Source organism: Pleurodeles waltl, chromosome 2_1 (assembly GCF_031143425.1).
Source record: "Pleurodeles waltl isolate 20211129_DDA chromosome 2_1, aPleWal1.hap1.20221129, whole genome shotgun sequence".
Classification (NCBI taxonomy): Eukaryota; Metazoa; Chordata; class Amphibia; order Caudata; family Salamandridae; genus Pleurodeles; species Pleurodeles waltl.
The window spans coordinates 28701411-28719058 of record NC_090438.1 but is presented as its reverse complement, the minus strand read 5'-3'; the positions used below and the strand labels follow the sequence as shown (position 1 = coordinate 28719058).

The following is a 17648-nucleotide window of genomic DNA, read 5'->3' as shown; positions in this document are numbered from 1 at the left end:
CCTTAGTCACCTTTGGCGATACTCTACCACGGGGGATCCCAACCTTTTGTCTTCTATGAACCCCCCACTTTCTCATTACGGAAACCAGGGGACCCCCACTGAATCATTGCTGGAACCTGGGACCCCGGCCTAAATGTTTATTATTCAAACTGCAAAAAATAGCAAAAAAAATACAGAAACAAGCATTCATCAAACACACAAATTATGACACTTTTTTAATTTAATTTGCAAACAAAATGTCATTTTTAATTTAAAAAGGAAGGGTGGAGCTTTTCTAAATTTTAATTGAAGCTACGAATCGTCCATACTATATTCTGTTTGATGTACCTGCCCTGCTCCTACAAATTAATCTGAAGATACTAATTTAATTTTTAGTCTCCAATTTCAGAGTCCTTGACATGTACAGTCAGTTTGTTAAAGCTTTTGAATTGTACAGTTAGCCACTGTATATGCACTTAAATAATGCCGTTCATCTTCTGAGCTGTCACGGACCCCCTGAGGAGGCTTTGCGGCCCCCGTGTTCCCCCGACCATCGGTTGGGAGCCACTGCTCTACCCTCTTAGACCATGAAGTGGCATCGGTCCTATTTATTACTTATCGGATGTACTTTGACTTGAGATTGTTTTGAAAACCAGCTCTAAACATAAGGGTCTTTTGTTGAATATTTATGAAAATGGTGAGTTAAATCAGATGCTTTTTACCCTAGTTATGCTATTAGGACCATGTTGAATATTTTTAAAATACCCTAATGCCCAAGGGTGAAAGATTGTTGAATATTTTGTAAAGCAATTGCAGATAATGCTTAACGCAACATGAAAACCTCAGCAGACATAATGTTCAACATAAACTGCACTTATAAACATGCACTCTTATATAAGTGAAGTTGAACATATGAATCTATGCACATGAAAGACACGCAGTGGGGATACATGAGAAGCTTCCACAGGTCTTTGCTACAGGTTGTAATTTAAGTGAACTTGGGTGTGAATGCATAGAAGTTTTGGATAGTCTACCGTCAGAGGATAATCCATGCATTTATCAATATTTGATAATTTTCATTGATTAAATAATCCACAAATGTAAATATAATGCTGTAAAATACATGTGTTTTTGGCACAAATGAAGCTGGTACCAAGAAAGCATTCAGTGTATGGGCTTTGTAATGAGAATAAACAGAATTGGTCGTCCTGGGGTAAAAAACAAGCAAGAATATGACATTCATCTTGTACGAGCTAATGAGAGGATTTAAAAATTCAAAGAAGAAATGCTTAGAAATGTATTTGCACATTCAGGTAAAAATACCTATTATCGAAGGACTCTCCTATTAAAGACAAATACGTTGTGTTAAGACTGACTTGTCTCTTGGAGTACTCGATGGATTTATTCTGTCTTTTTGTATATACATATGAATAACATAGAAATGACTAGAAATTCCTGTTAATGAACCCCTTGTTTGCCATTTACCTCATTTTGTACCAGCATCCAAGCTCAACAGTTATTGGGGCCCCCTCTTCCTTGGTATAAACCACTGACATCACTGCAGAAGTGGGGATGACACCCAAGCTCATGAGGGGGTTATTGGGACCCCTTCCTCCTTCTTAGTATAAGCCACTGACATCACTACAAGAATGGGGTGATAATCGGACTCACAAGGGGTTATTGGGAAGCCCTCTTCATTGGTATAAACCACTGACGTCACTGCAGAAGTGGGGGTGACACTCAAGCGGTTATTGGAACCCCTTCTTCCTTCTCAGTAGAAACCACTGATGTCACTGCAGAAGTGGGAGTGACACCCGGCTCAAGGGGTTATTGGGACGCCTTCTTCCTTCTTAGTGTAAACCGCTGACATCACTGCAGAAGTGGGGGGTGACGCCCAAGCGGTTATTGGGACCCCTTCTTCCTTAGTATAAACCACTGACGTCACTGCAGAAATGGGGTTGACACCCAAGCTCAAGGGGTTATTGGGACCCCTTCTTCCTTAGTATAAACCACTGACGTCACTGCAGAAATGGGGGGTGTCACCCAAGCTCGAGGGGTTATTGGGACCCCTTCTTCCTTAGTATAAACCACTGATGTCACTGCAGAAGTGGGGGTGACACCCAAGCTCAAGGGCTTATTGGGACCCCTTCTTCCTTTGTATAAACCACTGACGTCACTGCAGAAGTGGGGGGTGTCACCCAAGCTCACGAGGGAGTTAGTGGGGCACCCTGCTTCTTCCTTAGTATAAACCACTGATGTCACTGCAGAAGTATGGGTGACACCCTGCTCAAGGGGTTATTGGGACACCCTTCTTCCTTCTTAGTATAAACCACTGACGTCACTGCAGAAGTGGGGGTGACACCCGGTTCAAGCGTTTATTGGGACACCCTTCTTCCTTAGTATAAACCACTGGCGTCACTGCAGAAGTGGGGGTGACACCCAAGTTCACAAGGGGGTTATTAGGACACCCTAGTTTCTTCTCAGTGTAAACCACTGACGTCACTGCAGAAGTGGGGGTGACAGCCAAGCCCTTCCTCTTTACCGCCTTGTTGTATTTGTAGGCGTGGCCTGACAGCGCAGCGGTCTGCAAGGCGTAGTCTCACCAATTGCTTAATTTCTACGTAGAGTGAGTCAGATTAGTATTACCCTCTCGCCTCTGGGTATTGACTGTCGGTTGAGTATTATCTTCTCACCTCTGGGTATTGGCTATCATTTGAGTATTACGCTCTCACCTCGGGATATTGGCTGTCGGTCAGTTGAGTATTACCCTCTCACCTCTGGGTATTGGCTGTCAGTTGAGTATTACCCTCTCACCTCGGGGTATTGGCTGTCGGTCAGATGAGTATTACCCTCTCACCTCTGGGTATTGGCTGTCAGTTGAGTATTACCCTCTCACCTCGGGGTATTGGCTGTCGATCAGATGAGTATTACCCTCTCGCCTCGGGGTATTGGCTGTCGATCAGATGAGTATTACCCTCTCGCCTCGGGATGTTGGCTGTCGGTCAGATTTGCATTGTAATGCTGAAAGATTGTTTTACATCTTAGCCTTGCACTTGAGCATCACTTTGTTCCATACACTGTTTTTCATCCCCTGTATGAACTTTTAGCAGAAAGCAATCCTTTTTTTTTTTTTTTTTTTTTTTTTTTTGCTTTTTTTCCCAGCATTGCCAAGGCCATTACGGCCATTCACAGTTTATTGTGAAAAGCAGTGTTTGTGCCCGTCGCACAATTAAACAGCATTTGTGAATGGCTGTTCCCATGCATTTCAGCACTAAAGTCTGACCTCTTAGCTTCGTCAGTACATCTCCGTTTTTTTTTTAATTATTATTTTTTTAATTTTTATTTAAAGGAGTTCACCACTTGCTATTAAGGCATTTCTTTCCTGATCTCACAGCTTGTTGAACCAAAAAGGGGGTTAATAGTGTTAATTAGGAAATCCTAAGGCCACTGTCTCCCACAGAGGAGGCTATCGGTGGGATGAAGTGTTGAAAACACCTGGTGCCTGCAGGAAAGTAGCCACTTTCTAGCTCGGTTACCCCCACTTTTGGCCTGTTTGTGAGTGATTGTGTCTACTGGGATCCTGCTAATCGGGACCCCAGTAGTTATGCTCTCTTCCTTAAATTATGGTTATTGCATGCTGGTAACCCAGTATTTCACCCACCTTTGGCATACTGGTGCCCCCTTATGAGTCCCTAGTGCATGGTACCTACGTACCCAGGGCATTGGGGTTCCAGGTGATCCCTTTGGGCTGCAGCATATCTTTTGCCACCCATAGGGAGCCCATGCAAAGGCTTCTTCAGTACTGCCACTGCAGCCTGTGTGAAAAGGTGCTTGCACCCTTTCACTGCCTATAGGAAGCTGGCTGTTTATATACTATATCAAAATGAGATACAGTGTGCAGAGTCTAGGGTTCCCCAAGAGGCTTGACACAGGCAATATTAGATAATACTAATACTCTATTTGTGGTAGTGTGGTCGAGCAGTAGGCTTATCAGAGGGTAGTGTTAAGCATGTGTTGTACACACACGAGCAACACGTGAAAACACACTCAATGACTTAACTCCAGGCCAATAGGTTTTTATATAGAAAAATATTATTTTGTTCATTTATTTTTAGAACCACAAGATTAATTTAGCAGGTAAGTACATTAAATGAAAGGTACTTTGCATAGTAATAGTTCACACTTTGAATAGATTCAGTATTGTACACACTTTTCATTCAAATGGCAAAAAGCTATTTTCAAAGTGGACACCAATTTTTAACAGTTCCTCGGGGAGGTAAGTACAGTATAGTTTCAGAAGTAAGTACCACACTTAAGTGTTCAATCTCCTGTCTATAGGTAGTCCACCGTTTGGGGGGTTCAAGGCAACCCCAAACACACAGCAACACAGGGCTGGTCAGGTGCAGAGGTCAAACAGGAGCCAAAATAATGTGGGCACCTATGGAGTCTGCTGGCAGGTAAGTACCCATGTTCTCAGAGGGCAGACCGGGGTGTTTGGGAAAAGTACTGGAGGGGTCCCAATTAGGCACAAAAAGCACACCCTCAGCAGCTCGAGGGGTGGCCGGGTGCAGTGTGCCACCCGGGCATTGGGCTCTCAATAGAACTCTATGGAGGGACCTGGGGGTCACTTAGGTGCTGCAGGCAGAGCACAGGGGTTCTCTCAGGCAAGCCACTGACTGGGCAAGCATGAGGGCTGCCTACTGGTTGTTGCTGCACCGGTGGTCTGTTTCTCACGGGCATGGGGGCTGCAAGTGCAGTGCTTCTACCAGGCATCTGATATCTTTGTCCCGGACAGTCGCGGTCAGGGGGGTCCTCGGGATTCCCTCGGCCAGCGTCATCGTGGGGGTGCAGGGAGGTAAGCCAAGGGTGGACACGTCGAGTTGCCTTGGGTTCCTCTCTGGATAGTTGGTTTCTCTGGACACTGGCCGGGGGCGTTGGGTGCAGAGTGTTGGACACACGCTTATGAAGGGAGGTGGGAGTCCCTTTAAAGATGGTTTCTTCTTTCTTGGTTTGACAGGTCCTTCTTGGGTGCAGGGCGATCCTCTGAGTCGGCAGCGGGCGCTGGGCCCGCAGGATGCGTCACTGTTTGTTGTGCAGGTTCTCTGAAGCAGGAGACAGGCCAGTAGGACTGGGGCCAAAGCAGTTGTCATCTTCCCTCTTCTCTGTGGGGTTTTTCAGGTCACCAGTCCTTCTTTGTAGGTCGTCAGGAATCTAAAATCCTGGGTTCAGGGTCGCCCCTAAATCCTGACTTTAGTGGTGTGTTAGAGTCACAGGGCAGTAGCCAATGGCTACTGTCCTTGAGGGTGGCTACACCCTCCTTGTGCTCCTTCCCTTTGCGGAGGGGAGCACATCCTTATCCCGTTTGGGCTAAAATCCTCCAAAACAAGATGGAGGATTTTTCAGGGAGGGGGTCACTTCAGCTCTGGTCACCTTAGGGTGGACCTGGCTGAGGGGGTGACTCCTCCTTGTTTTTCTCATTATCTCCCCAGACTTAACACTGAAAGAGGGGCTGTGTCGGGGGGGGGGTCGTCATCTCCACTAGCTGGAGTGCCCTCGGGTGCTGTAACACCCGGCTTGAGCCTTTGAGACTCCCCACCAAGTGTTACGGTTCCTGCTGGGGGAGGTGTGAAGCACCTGCACCCAGGCCAGGCTTTGTTCCTGGTCACGGAGTGCACAAAGGCACTCACCTCATGTGGCCAGAAATTTGTCTGGAAGTGGCAGGCTGGCAGACTGGTCAGCTTAGGACTAGCATTTGGGCTGGCATGCAGGGGGCATCTCTAAGATGCCCTCTGAGTGCATTTTTCAATAAATCCAACACTGCCATCAGTGTGGGTTTATTGTGCTGCGAAGTTTGATATCAAACTTCTCCGTTTTCAGAGTAGCCATTATGGAACTGTGGAGTTAGTAATGACAAACTCCCAGACCATATACTCAGTATGGCTACCCTGCACTAAGAATTGGCTTAGACACTGTAGGGGCATAGTGCTCATGCTGCTATGCCCTCATCTGTGGTATAGTGCACCCTGCCTTAGGGCTGTAAGGCCTGCTAGAGGGATGACTTACCTATGCCACAGGCAGTGGGATGTGGGCATGGCACCCTGAGGGGAGTGCCATGTCGATGTCTTTTTCTCCCCACCAGCACACACCAGCTGCGAGGCAGTGTGCATGTGTTGAGTGAGGGGTCCCCAGGGTAGCATAATGCATGCTGCAGCCCTTAGAGACCTTCCCTGGCCACAGGGCCCTTAGTACCAGGGGTACCTTTTACAAGGGACTTATCTGTGTGCCATGGCTGTGCCAATTGTGGAGACAAACGTACAGTTTTAGGGAAGGAACACTGGTGCTTGGGCCTGGTTAGCAGGGCTCCTGCACACTTTCAATCAAAGCTGCCATCAACAAAAGGCAAAAAGTTAGTGGGTTACCATGCCAACAGTGGCATTTTCCTACAATAGTGAAGTAAAATATGAAGGGGGTTTGTGTTCCCCCAAGGATTTACATAGGTATAGCGTTTAGAATTCTACATTAGGGTATAGCTCCCCTACGTACACAAGGCCTAGTTTTCTCAGCAGCTGTTGTACAATGAGTTCTGTCATGAGGGAATATTATATGCGCCCTTGCTGAGAGGTTACTGGCCGTGTGCATGAATGGTATTCAGTGGGAAGCGTGCCACTCTTTACCTCTTCATGCGGCTGCAGCGAACTTGAAAGATACCTATGATGAGAGAATTGTGTCTGGGAGGCGTAGAAATAAAGCTTGGGAAGCCAACACTCATGATGTGGTTCTGTATTAGTTCCCAGATAGTGCTCTACTAAACCCCCTAGTCTGCTCCTTGATGACGCAGGTACTTACCTGCCAGCCGACCGGAACCTGAGCACCCACTGTCTCCATGGACACCCATGTTATTTTGGCTCCTCTTTGACCTCTGCACCTGATCGGCTCTGTGTTGCTGGTGCTGGGTGTTTGGGCTGACTTGAACCACCAACGGTGGGCTACCTATGCCCCGGAGACTGAACTTGTAAGTGCTTTACTTACCGTAATAACTTACTTCCCTCCTCCAGGTACTGTTGAAAATTGCAGTGTCTACCTTTAAAATAGCTTATTGCCATTTAATGAAAATTGTGTACTTTACTGTTTTGGTTCAAAGTCCTAAGTATTACTATGCAAAGTACCTTACATTTAATTTACTTGCCTGCAATCTAAATCTTGTGCGCCTAAAAATAAGCAAAATAATAATTTTCTATATAAAAACCTATTGGCCTGGAGTTAGATCATTGAGTGTGTGTTATCACTTACTGCTTGTGTGTACACAACAAATGCTTAACACTACCTTCTGATAAGCCTAACTGCTCGACCACCCTACCCCAAATAGAGCATTAGTATTATCTGGTTGCGTCTGTCAAGCCTCTTGGGGAATCCCTAGACTCTGTGCACACTATATCTCCTTTTGATACGGTATATACAGATCCAGCGTCCTACAACTATAGAATAGCAGTGTGCTCCTTACCTCACTCACGGGACCCAAAGGATTGCCCATCTGCGCTGCCCTCATCAGCCTACTCAGTACATCAAGTCTCCACACGTATATACAAGTACCCACTGGACTTTAGGGCGACGCTATCCTCTTCTGGTAGATGTTACCGAATTGAGATGTTAACATGTCACTGACTGATGCACAATGGAAATACTGCATCCAGATGAAAGACCTGCTACTGAATAGTAAACAGATTGTTGCATTACACATTCTTAAATAGGCTGTACTATACACTCACAAGACTAGAAGCGTTTGACTCCACATACAAGAGATGCCAGCAGCTGGCGGCTGACTTTGTGCATCTAGCGCGGTCCTGTCCTGCGAGATCAAAGTCCAGGCCTCTACCTGTGTCAATGTAACCTTACGTTGGATTGGGACTGTTGGCAAAGTATACGGTTGCTGTATTGGGGGTGGGGGGGAGTGGGAGGAGGGAGAGGGGAGAAACTGGCACTAGCAGTGAATGATGGTCAAGGATCTCATCTGTGGATAACGGATCCCATCTGTTGTAATGATGCCACAGATACCCTAAACACTGTCATGTCCCAGACCCATAGATATATGGCAACCTTTTGCATAATTGCTGGATGGGCAACAATATGGAGAATGGGATGAGCTCTCATTGTCCATGATGACTATGTTCGAGGTAGAGATGCCACCGAGCGGGGGGGGGGGGGTGGACTTTTTGGATTTTAAAGTGTGTATCTCACTAGCCATGCAAATTTACATTGATGTGCTGTGTTCTTGATTACGTTAGTGTGAACAACTGATGGTGGGGAAAAAAAAGGAATGATTATTTAAAATATTTGGACATAAACACTAGAAAGGAAAACGTGACCTTTCTCCTGCTCAGCCTCTGCACTGCCAGCCTGTTGTTTTTGTCTAAGTATATTTGGAGGGTTGCATTTCTTCATATTTTGACACTTTGAAGATTACTACTATTTCTCCTCTCTTGTAGCTTGAAAGGTTTCATCGTTGACTCGGCTGAAGAATTCAGCTTTGATTTGACAAGTAAGAGGAAGGGCACATCTAGCAGGAAGGGTAAGTGATCTGGCCCCCTCTAGGGATGGGATAACAGCCACATGTTCATCTGGGATTTTTACTTTTCTGCTGCTTGTTTTTCACCACCTTGTTTTCTATAGTGGTCCAATGCTTTCCAAGGTCAACTTTAGAGCAGGAATACGTGTGGACACGTGCACATTCCATGGAACACGTTAACATTTTTATTTACTTTTGTTGTGCCCAAATTGTCTGATTACTAACTTTGATGCTGTTACTCTGTTCAGGTTCATATTGAACAGTTCTATTTTACAAGGAATTCCGTCCCCCAGAGTGCTGAATCTTTTCTTTAGCAATTTTGCACCTTGGTGTTTTGTTAGATGGGTGACAGAGTGCAGTCTTCCATTTACACAACCTCTGTGCCCTGTTGGCTTGATTTTGAAATACATCTGCTGGGTGTGGCTTTAACTATGAGAGTAGCCCTTAGAGGGGTTCAGTCCTTCAACCTCTGCCTATAGTTAACAGTAAAGCCAGTGAATGAGCAAGGAGGTTATTGCTATGTGTGCAGGGCAGCACCTCATTGTGCCTTTTGGTTGGTTTGCTTTTCAGATTGTTGTATGAATGACCTTGGCAGAATTTGTGTTATGGGGTATTGGGTTAGCCAGTTCTCCAGTGTACGCATCCATGTATCCACCTTATTCGCACGCACACCCTGCCCTCCACCAGCGTTGCTTTGTTTCAGCAGTCATGTCTGTGACTCCTGATATTTTCTTGAGTTCCTGGGGTAGTTGATGGTAATTGAGCAGCATTCCGTGCAGATACTGTATACCTCTGCTTTCCTAGGGCTTCAATAATGGGCACTCTAATTTGATAGCCGAGTTGCTCCTTTTGGCTATCTAGGGAAGGCAAGCAATCCAGGCTTACTTCAGACAGCGCAAGGAGGCTAGAATTTACTTACTGTGTTGCAGAACAAGTAACACTCAATAACAATAATGCCCAGTCGGTGCTTTTTCTTAGGAAAAGAAAATAACTGATGGTGTGGTTGTGCAATCCCACCGTGTAATAAGCTTACTAACCCCTTTAAGACTCTTGGGTTACATCTGTCAAACCCTCAGTTCAATCCTGGGTAGCTGTGGTACTGAGCAGCAAGGCTTACACAGGGGAATAAGTGTTACACATTCAAACAAGCATCAAAACAATTGAAGAAGAACTTGACCCAACACTCAAGAAATCCAATACAAATTTATAAAAATAGGTAGTATTTTTATAGGAATTTAGATATCAGAACGAAAAAGATCCACTTGAGGGTTCCGGAGATATAGATTTTACAAGTAATATTAAATTGATACAATTTCACTTAACCGCAAACCAGCTTAGGCAAAACCAATGAATTGGACCCTTCAACGAAAACTTGGGCAAGTCTCTCTGCGGTCGGTTAGAAGTGCTTGGGGTGACTAACTTCAGGAAGGTAGCTAGCCAGGGGGCCAGCAAGGTTCTCAAGAACAGTTATCTTCACAGGTGAAGCAGCCCTTCAGGCGTTCCATGCACTTTGTCTGTGTTGCAATGGATTCCTATGGATGGTCCTGATGCAAGGGATACTGAAGATGCTCTAAGGGTGCTGAGGATGTGACGTTGTCAATGGAGGTCTTCCTGCAGCAGATTATTCAGTCCACGAAAATGCTGGGTTGACGTCCCATGAAGTCCTCTGGTTTCAACTGGACTACCAGTCGCCTCTTGTTGCGGTCACAGGACCATCCTTCCTGGGTCAATAACTTCTCTTCTAAGGTTCCTAGCAACTCTTTACTCCCGGGCTCACTGAACTCTGGTGCAACTCAGTACATCAGGCCTTGGGCCTCTGTGCTGCACGGAGCTGATGGTAGCGACTTCAAGACTTTGCACTACCAACTTGCCACAACAGGCTTCTTCAGCTGCTGTGTCGTTGTGCTGCAACAGGTGACCTGGCTTTTGGAGTTCTCTTGGCTCTCAAGGTGACTTCTTGTGCAGGACACGCCAGGCACAGTCCATTTTTGCTAGCCACCATGTACAGCAGGTGCAGTCTATGTTGGTGCAGCCTCTCTTTGCTCTTTGCTGGTCCCTCGGCGCAGAAGGGCAATCCTTCTTCAGTCCCTCCTCCAAGTTGGTCGACAGCTGAGGACTGGGTGCTAGGGCTGCCTCTCTATGCTTAGAAACTGCCCTCAGGGCAGGATAAAGTTGGTAGCCATTGGGCTACCAGGTTCCCTCCAACCTGTTGACCACTTCCTGTGGAGTGTGGCATCAGGCTATCCCAGGATGCACCATTCTGCCCACTCCCAAGATGGCCAGAGCTCTCTCTGTGTTCAGACCTCCCTAGCCCACATCTAACATGTGGCTACCTCAGGGCTACACACTGCTGGGGTAACTGGTTTGGCAATTGGTTTCCCCTCCCTGTTCCTTGTGCCAGCCTACCTCCGCAATGGGTCAACCCTCCCCTCCGATTCTACACATCAGCCCTTCGAAGGCTGTGTAGGAAAGTACCATCTTCCCTGGCATGTTACCCCCATTTTCACTGTATGTATGTATGTTTGTTTTTGCCCATGTGTCACTGGGATCCTGCCAGGCAGGACCCCAGTGCTCATAATGTATGCCGTGTATGTGTTCGCTGTGTGGTGCCTAACTGCATCACTGAGGCTCTGCTAACCAGAACCTCAGTGTTTATGCTCTCCCTGCTTTCTAAAATTGTCACTGCAGGCTAGTGACTGATTTTACCAATTCTCATTGGCACACTGGAACACCCTTATAATTCCCTTGTATATGGTACCTAGGTACGCAGGGTATTTCCCTAGGGGCTGCAGCATTTCTTTTGCCACCCATAGGGAGCTCTGACAATTCTTACACAGGACTGCTACTGCAGCCTGAGTGAAATAACGTCCACGTTATTTCACAGCCATTTTCACTGCACATAAGTAACTTATAAGTCCCCTATATGTCTAACCCTCACTTGGTGAAGGTTAGGTGCCAAGTTACTTAGTGTGTGGGCACCCTGGCCCTAGCCAAGGTGCCCCCTCATTGCTCAGGGCAAATTCCCCGGACTTTGAGTGCGGGATTAGCAACACAAAAGGATGATGGACGGAGTGCTGACAATGCAAACACTCACCCCCAGTCACAGATCTGGGTTTAATCCATCGTTCTTTTGCTCACCATGCCACCCCAGTTTGGACCCAGCCATATGCAAATCAGTCTTGACCCTGTTTCTCATGGGAACAGTCCAGCCCGAACTGCCAGGCCAGGTCCTCACTGGACCGGAAACAAGCATCCTGAGACCGGTTTCAGGGTATCACCCTTCTTCAGCCAGGCTAGCTTGATTCCAGTGGCACAGTGAGCAAGGGACCCACGTCTGGGCATACCCTTCCCACTGAGGGCAACATTAAGCAAGACAAAAGGAGAGTGTGGGGACACCATTACACGCGTGCACTACATATAGGTCACTACCTATATGTAGCGTCACCATGGTAACTCCGAAAAGGGCCATGTAACATGTCTAGGATCATGGAATTGTCACCCCAATACCATTCTGGTATTGGGGTGACAATTCCATGCATCCCCGGGTCTCTAGCACAGAACCCGGGTACTGCCAAACTGCCTTTCCGGGGTCTCCACTGCAGCTGCTGCCAATCCCTCAGACAGTTTTCTGGCCCCCTGGGGCATGGGCAGCCCAGTCCCAGGGAGGCAGAACAAAGGATTTCCTCTGAGAGAGGGTGTTACACCCTCTCCCTTTGGAAATAGGTGTGAAGGGCAGGGGAGGAGTAGCCTCCCCCAGCCTCTGGAAATGCTTTGATGGGCACAGATGGTGCCCATCACTGCATGAGCCAGTCTGCACCGGTTCAGGGATCCCACAGTTCTGCTCTGGCGCGAAACTTGTCAAAGGAAAGGGGAGTGACCACTCCCCTGACCAGTACCTCCCAGGGGAGGTGCCCAGAGCTCCTCCAGTGTGTCACGCCACGGCCCGATCGGCTCAGGGCTATGCAGTTCATTTTCTCGCCCGCCTGGCGTGCCGCGCCCCTTTTTACCGCTATTCCCTTGCATGAGGCCCTAGATTGGGCATTGGTGCTCCGCGAGTTCAGGGATCAGCGCACCCTCGAAATTAGGAGTGCCCTCCCAACCCCTCACTTACCTGGTGATGCCTGTTCTTTTCTTCTTTTCTCTTCTTTCTCCTTTTCTTTTTTTCTTTAATTTTTATACATTGGAGCCATGTTGTTCTTTATCCCAGCATGCCTTTATTCTACCCTTTTCCCTGTATGCATTAGGATCCTTTCCCAAAATGGCACCTTCCTCTATATTCTCCTATGGTCCTTTCCCAATCCAGCATGGCGTCTTTTTTTTTTTTTTTTTTGCTGTCTGTCACTTCCTGTTTTAGGGTATATAAGGAGTGAGATTCTTGCTCTCCTTGCGCTGCAACACTTCCTTTGGTGGTGATCACGCTCCGGTTGTTTTTCCTCCAGCCTTTTTTCTTCACCTGTTCCAGTTTCTTCCAGTATTTGTTTTCTTTTATTGAAAAACCTACCTTTTTGTGTTTATTCTCCAGGGAGTTCCAGTCATAGCGGTTTTTCCCTTTGGGGGTTTTCCCTCTAGGACTCCATCTGGAGGGGACGGACTGACTTTTGACGTCCCACTGTCAGCAGCACCGTGGCTACCAGAAAGGGCCACCCTTACCTTGGGCAAGGCAGAACCTAAAAAGATTGAGACCACTCTGTAGTTCTAGTTGGCCTGGGTCATAAGCTATGAGTAGTCCATGCAATACCACTGTAGTCACAAAGCACATATACACATGAAAGAAACCACACAGTGTTAAAAAATAAAGGTATTTTATTTTGGTGAAAACATCATCAAAATTACTTTAAAAAAAAAACAAAAAAAGGCAATACTCCCTTAGGAGGTAAGTAAACCCACTAAATATGTACAATAGTAATCAGAAATAGGCATAGGAAAGGTTAGAAAACAGTGCAAAAGCAATAACCAATAATGACCGTAGTGGGAGCACAAACCATGTATTAAAAGAATGGAGTGAGAACACAGGACACCCCTCCCTCCCCCCCCCCCCCCCCCTTCCAACCTAGGTAAGTGGAATGTGTAGAGGGGAGCTTGGGGTACTAGAAAACCACAGGGGTAAGTAGCACAGTACCTCCCAGCGATCAGGAAAGCAGGAGTAAATCACTGGAATTTCCCCCAAACCACCCAAAAGGAAGGCCTTTTGGCAGCTGCAAGAGATGCAGTGCACGGAGGTACTGTCCTATACAGGAAGGCAAAGGCTTACTTCCACCAAAGTTGGACATCTGGCAGAGAGGACCATGAGGAGTACTGTGGACCATGACCCGTGATGCAGGATCCACACAGCTCAAGATAAGGGGAGATCAATGCAGGCGGTCGTCGTTGCAGCAGGTGGCTGCGGATACAGGGAAGTGACTCCTTCACTCCAGGGGAGATTCCTTCTTCTTATGCAGGCTGAAGAGTTGAGCGGTGGCGGGGAGGGTCCCTGAACAGGTGTGGACTGGTTTATGCATGGAGGGCACCAAATGTGCCCTTCAAAGCATACCAGTGACTTGGGGAGGCTACCCCTCCCAGGCCAGTCATACCTATATTCAAAGGGAGAGGGCGTCACCTCCCTCTCCCAACAGAAATCCTTTGTTCTGCCTTCCTGGGCTTGATCATCTCCAGCAGCTGGAGGGCAGAAGCCTGTCTGAGGGGTGGCAGCACCTTGGGCTGGCCGGAAAATCCTGTAAGACTATTGGTAGCAATGCTGGGGGTCCTGTAAGGAGCCCCCAGAGTGCATGGAATCATAGATCCAATACTTACAATAGAATTGGGGTATGATTATGACATGTTTGATACCAAACATGCCCAGGTTCAGAGTTACTATCATGTAGTTGGACATAGGTAGTGACCTATATCAATACTCGCATAAAATGGTGTCCCCCATACTCACAAAATCCAGGAAAAGGGATCTGGAATGTGTGGGGGCACCTCTGGTAGTGCAGGGGTGTCCTCACACACAGGTACCTGCACCCTGCCCTCTGAGCTGAGGACCTACCATAGGGGTGACTTATAGTGAGCTGGTTCAGTGACATGTAGTGAAAACGGGTGTATTCACCGCCTGCAATGGCAGGCCTGTAGAACCCTTTGCATGGGCTCCCTATGGGTGGCAGAATAACTGCTGCAGCCCATAGGGATCCCCAGGAACCCCAGTGCCCTGGGTACCTAGGTACCATATACTAGGGACTTATATAGGGGGGACCAGTATGCCAACTGTGGGAGGAAAAAGGTACAGTTACCAAGTTAGAAGGGAGAGAGCATAACCACTGGGGTCCTGGTTAGCAGGATCCCAGTGGACACAGTCGAAAACACTGACAACAGGCAGAAAATGGGGCTAACCATGCCAAGAAAGAGGGCACTTTCCTACAAGGGAGCACAACGCTTCAGGGGGCCTCCATTCAGGGCTATGAATATCCCTGAAATATGAGGGACTCTCTGCCCCTCATCCCATTTTGTAAGGGGCCACATCATTTTGCGTTACAGCTCTGCTCCTTGTACCTCACTCCCCAATACCGATCTCTGTCCTGGCTCCCGCCTCCATCTTGCTGTGATGTTCCGCCCTCTCTACCAGTTTTATGGATTTGAGTCTTTTCTGTCAAAAATGTTAAATGAAGGTCAGGCTCTGCAGTATTAAATATTATTTGGCCGTTCTGCATTTATAGGTTTGTCCATGAATATTATACCTGAAAAGTCAGATAAAGATGTGGTCTCACTTTTATTAGTGACAACAGAGACTCTTGAGACGGAGGAATTTCTGTGACCGTAGCGGTCCTTTGGTGACCTGACTGGAGGGTGTTACTCTAGGAGACAGCAGGGTATCTGCTCTGGAATGGCTGAAGTGCTACTGAGAGTGATGTAAAGCAGCCTTTCTGACGGGAGACAGCTGCTGCAATGATTGATGCCCGTCCATCCTATCCTCAGGAGGAAAGAAAAATTACTCCACCCACATCGTGCTGTGTGTCATAGGAGGGTACCATGACTGGCATCGTGAGTGCCCAGTGACTGTACTTGAATGTGCAAGATAAAAATGAAGATGAGTTCTGCACTTTGCTTCCAGTTTTGCCCACCTTGCAAGAAATAGGGCAGGGGAGAGTGGAGCTGCTGTGTCCAACGTCCACAGGCAGGAAGTGAACCCGGTGCATGGATTTTGCCACTTAGGGAGACCAGGTACATGGACCAATCACTGAAGGGAATGGGCCTTATAAACATGCTAGGCTAAGGGGACCATGGTGGTGCACTTGGAATTTACTCCTTGTTGCTGAGAAGCACCAGTCAGTAATAACCGAGAGAGAGGTAGGCAGAAGGGGCTTATAGTAGATACTTGGCAGCCTCTGGGGTTCGTATTGTAGGATAGCTTACCCTGACTGGTTTCTACCACCTGCGTAGTGTGGAGTCCTAGCATGGGTGACTGCGTAAAGCCCATTAGTCCTGGGCTGTTAGTAGCTGTTCGGGTCCCACAGTACCAAACAGCTCCATGAGTCAGATCCTGCTGACGTACTTGGTGTAGGTAATTAATCTGACCTTGAAAGTCCTCATTTACTCATCCTCAGGGTGACAACCCAAAGTAGTTGTGGTGCAAGTCTGGAGCCCTCAAGATCAACCTTGCTGACTCTTATTGCTTGAAAGACGTCCCGGCCTGCACAGCCGCAAATGTAGTGTCACCACCAAAGATATAGCATCAGCACCGTGGTAATTCCTGCTTCCAACAACCCCACAAATGTTCCCAAATTACCCACCTTGGAATGGTTAATTAAAAGAGGGGAAAAAACAAATTTACCACTGCTTTATTACACTCTCGTGAAGACTCTGTAATTCTGGTGCTCATGAACCATATTTTAAGCTGAATGTCATTCTTGTTCCATGTCATTCTTCACCTAGGTTTACAGAGGGCAAATGACCCTTGTGCTGCCCAAATCCCTGTTGAGTAGTGAAGCTGATATTTTGTCAATTAATTTAGCTAACCCAGTCCTGAAAGTCGTTGTTGGGCTGATGATACTGGATCTTTCATTATTTATGTCTAATGCATCAACCTAGTCCATCTATAAATTCTCTATCATTGTTTGGAACTTATACCCATTGAAAACATGTATCCTAACGAAAAGGCACTTGACTCCCTGGAATGGTCTTTCATCATCTGGGTTTTATGAACCATGTATTTGGACCAGCAAAATCTAGGATATAACAGGCTGTTCTACCCAGAACCACTTGTGAGGCAGTGCTTGTCTGGTTCAATCAGCAAGTACCCTTTACTCTGGCGTCTGTCATTGTTAGCACTCGTTCCTGCGACGCAGACCTTCCTGAGTGGTTCTCTGACAGTGTGGGATCCCTTTGTGTAGTGCTGTGTGGGCCTCCTTTTGCACCTTCTTTGTACCCGTGCTGTGGGACTCCTGTGCACGCTGCCTGGTCTTCTGAGGGCTCTGAGTTGCTGACAGCCCCCTCTGATTCCCCCTCCTGGGTAGAGTCCACCAAGTCCCTCCTGGTCCTGGGCAGCAATATTTTCCACTAACCACATGCTTTGCGTGTGCCAAGGCTTGTTGGCGGAATCTAGTGACGCAAACCAGACTGCATTCATCCATCCAGCATGGGACAGCTTCTGCACCAACCAAGAACCCGCATCTGTCTTCCTGGGTGCAATACTGACTGTTGTTCCTTAACAATGGTTCCTCCTTTGCACCTTCATCCGGGTTAGCAGGGGCTCCTGTTCTCCCTGGAGTCTTTAGTGCTTCTTGGATTTGGTACCCTTCTTCCACAGGTCTTCAGGTCCAGGAATCCATTGTTGGTGTTTTTGCAGTCTCTTCTGGTTCTTGCATAATCTTCTTTCTTGTGTGTTCTAGGAAAGTTACTGTGATTTACTCCTGCTTTCCTGGGCTCCGGGTGTGTTCTATTACTTACCTTTGGGGTTTTCTAATACTCCCAGCACCCCTCTACACACTACACTTGCCTAGGTGGTAAACTAACTTTCGCATTCCACTTTCTTAGTATATGGTTTGTGTTCCCCTAGACCCATTACTAAGTATTGTGATTTTCACTATTTGCACTGTTTTCTAACTGTTTTTTGCAGCTATTTTTGCATTCTAGT

The 17648-nt window shown here is 47.1% G+C and overlaps 1 protein-coding gene across 3 annotated transcripts in view; it reads left to right on the top strand.

Moving 5' to 3' along the window:
- The window catches only part of GCNA (germ cell nuclear acidic peptidase), an 87533-nt gene that overhangs the window by 32576 nt on the left and 37309 nt on the right, over positions 1–17648 (top strand). For all 3 annotated transcript variants that reach the window (XM_069208975.1, XM_069208993.1, XM_069208983.1), the window contains exon 6: positions 8463–8545. In XM_069208975.1, coding sequence (XP_069065076.1) covers positions 8463–8545 — 83 coding nt within the window. The remainder of the gene's footprint in view (positions 1–8462; positions 8546–17648) is intronic.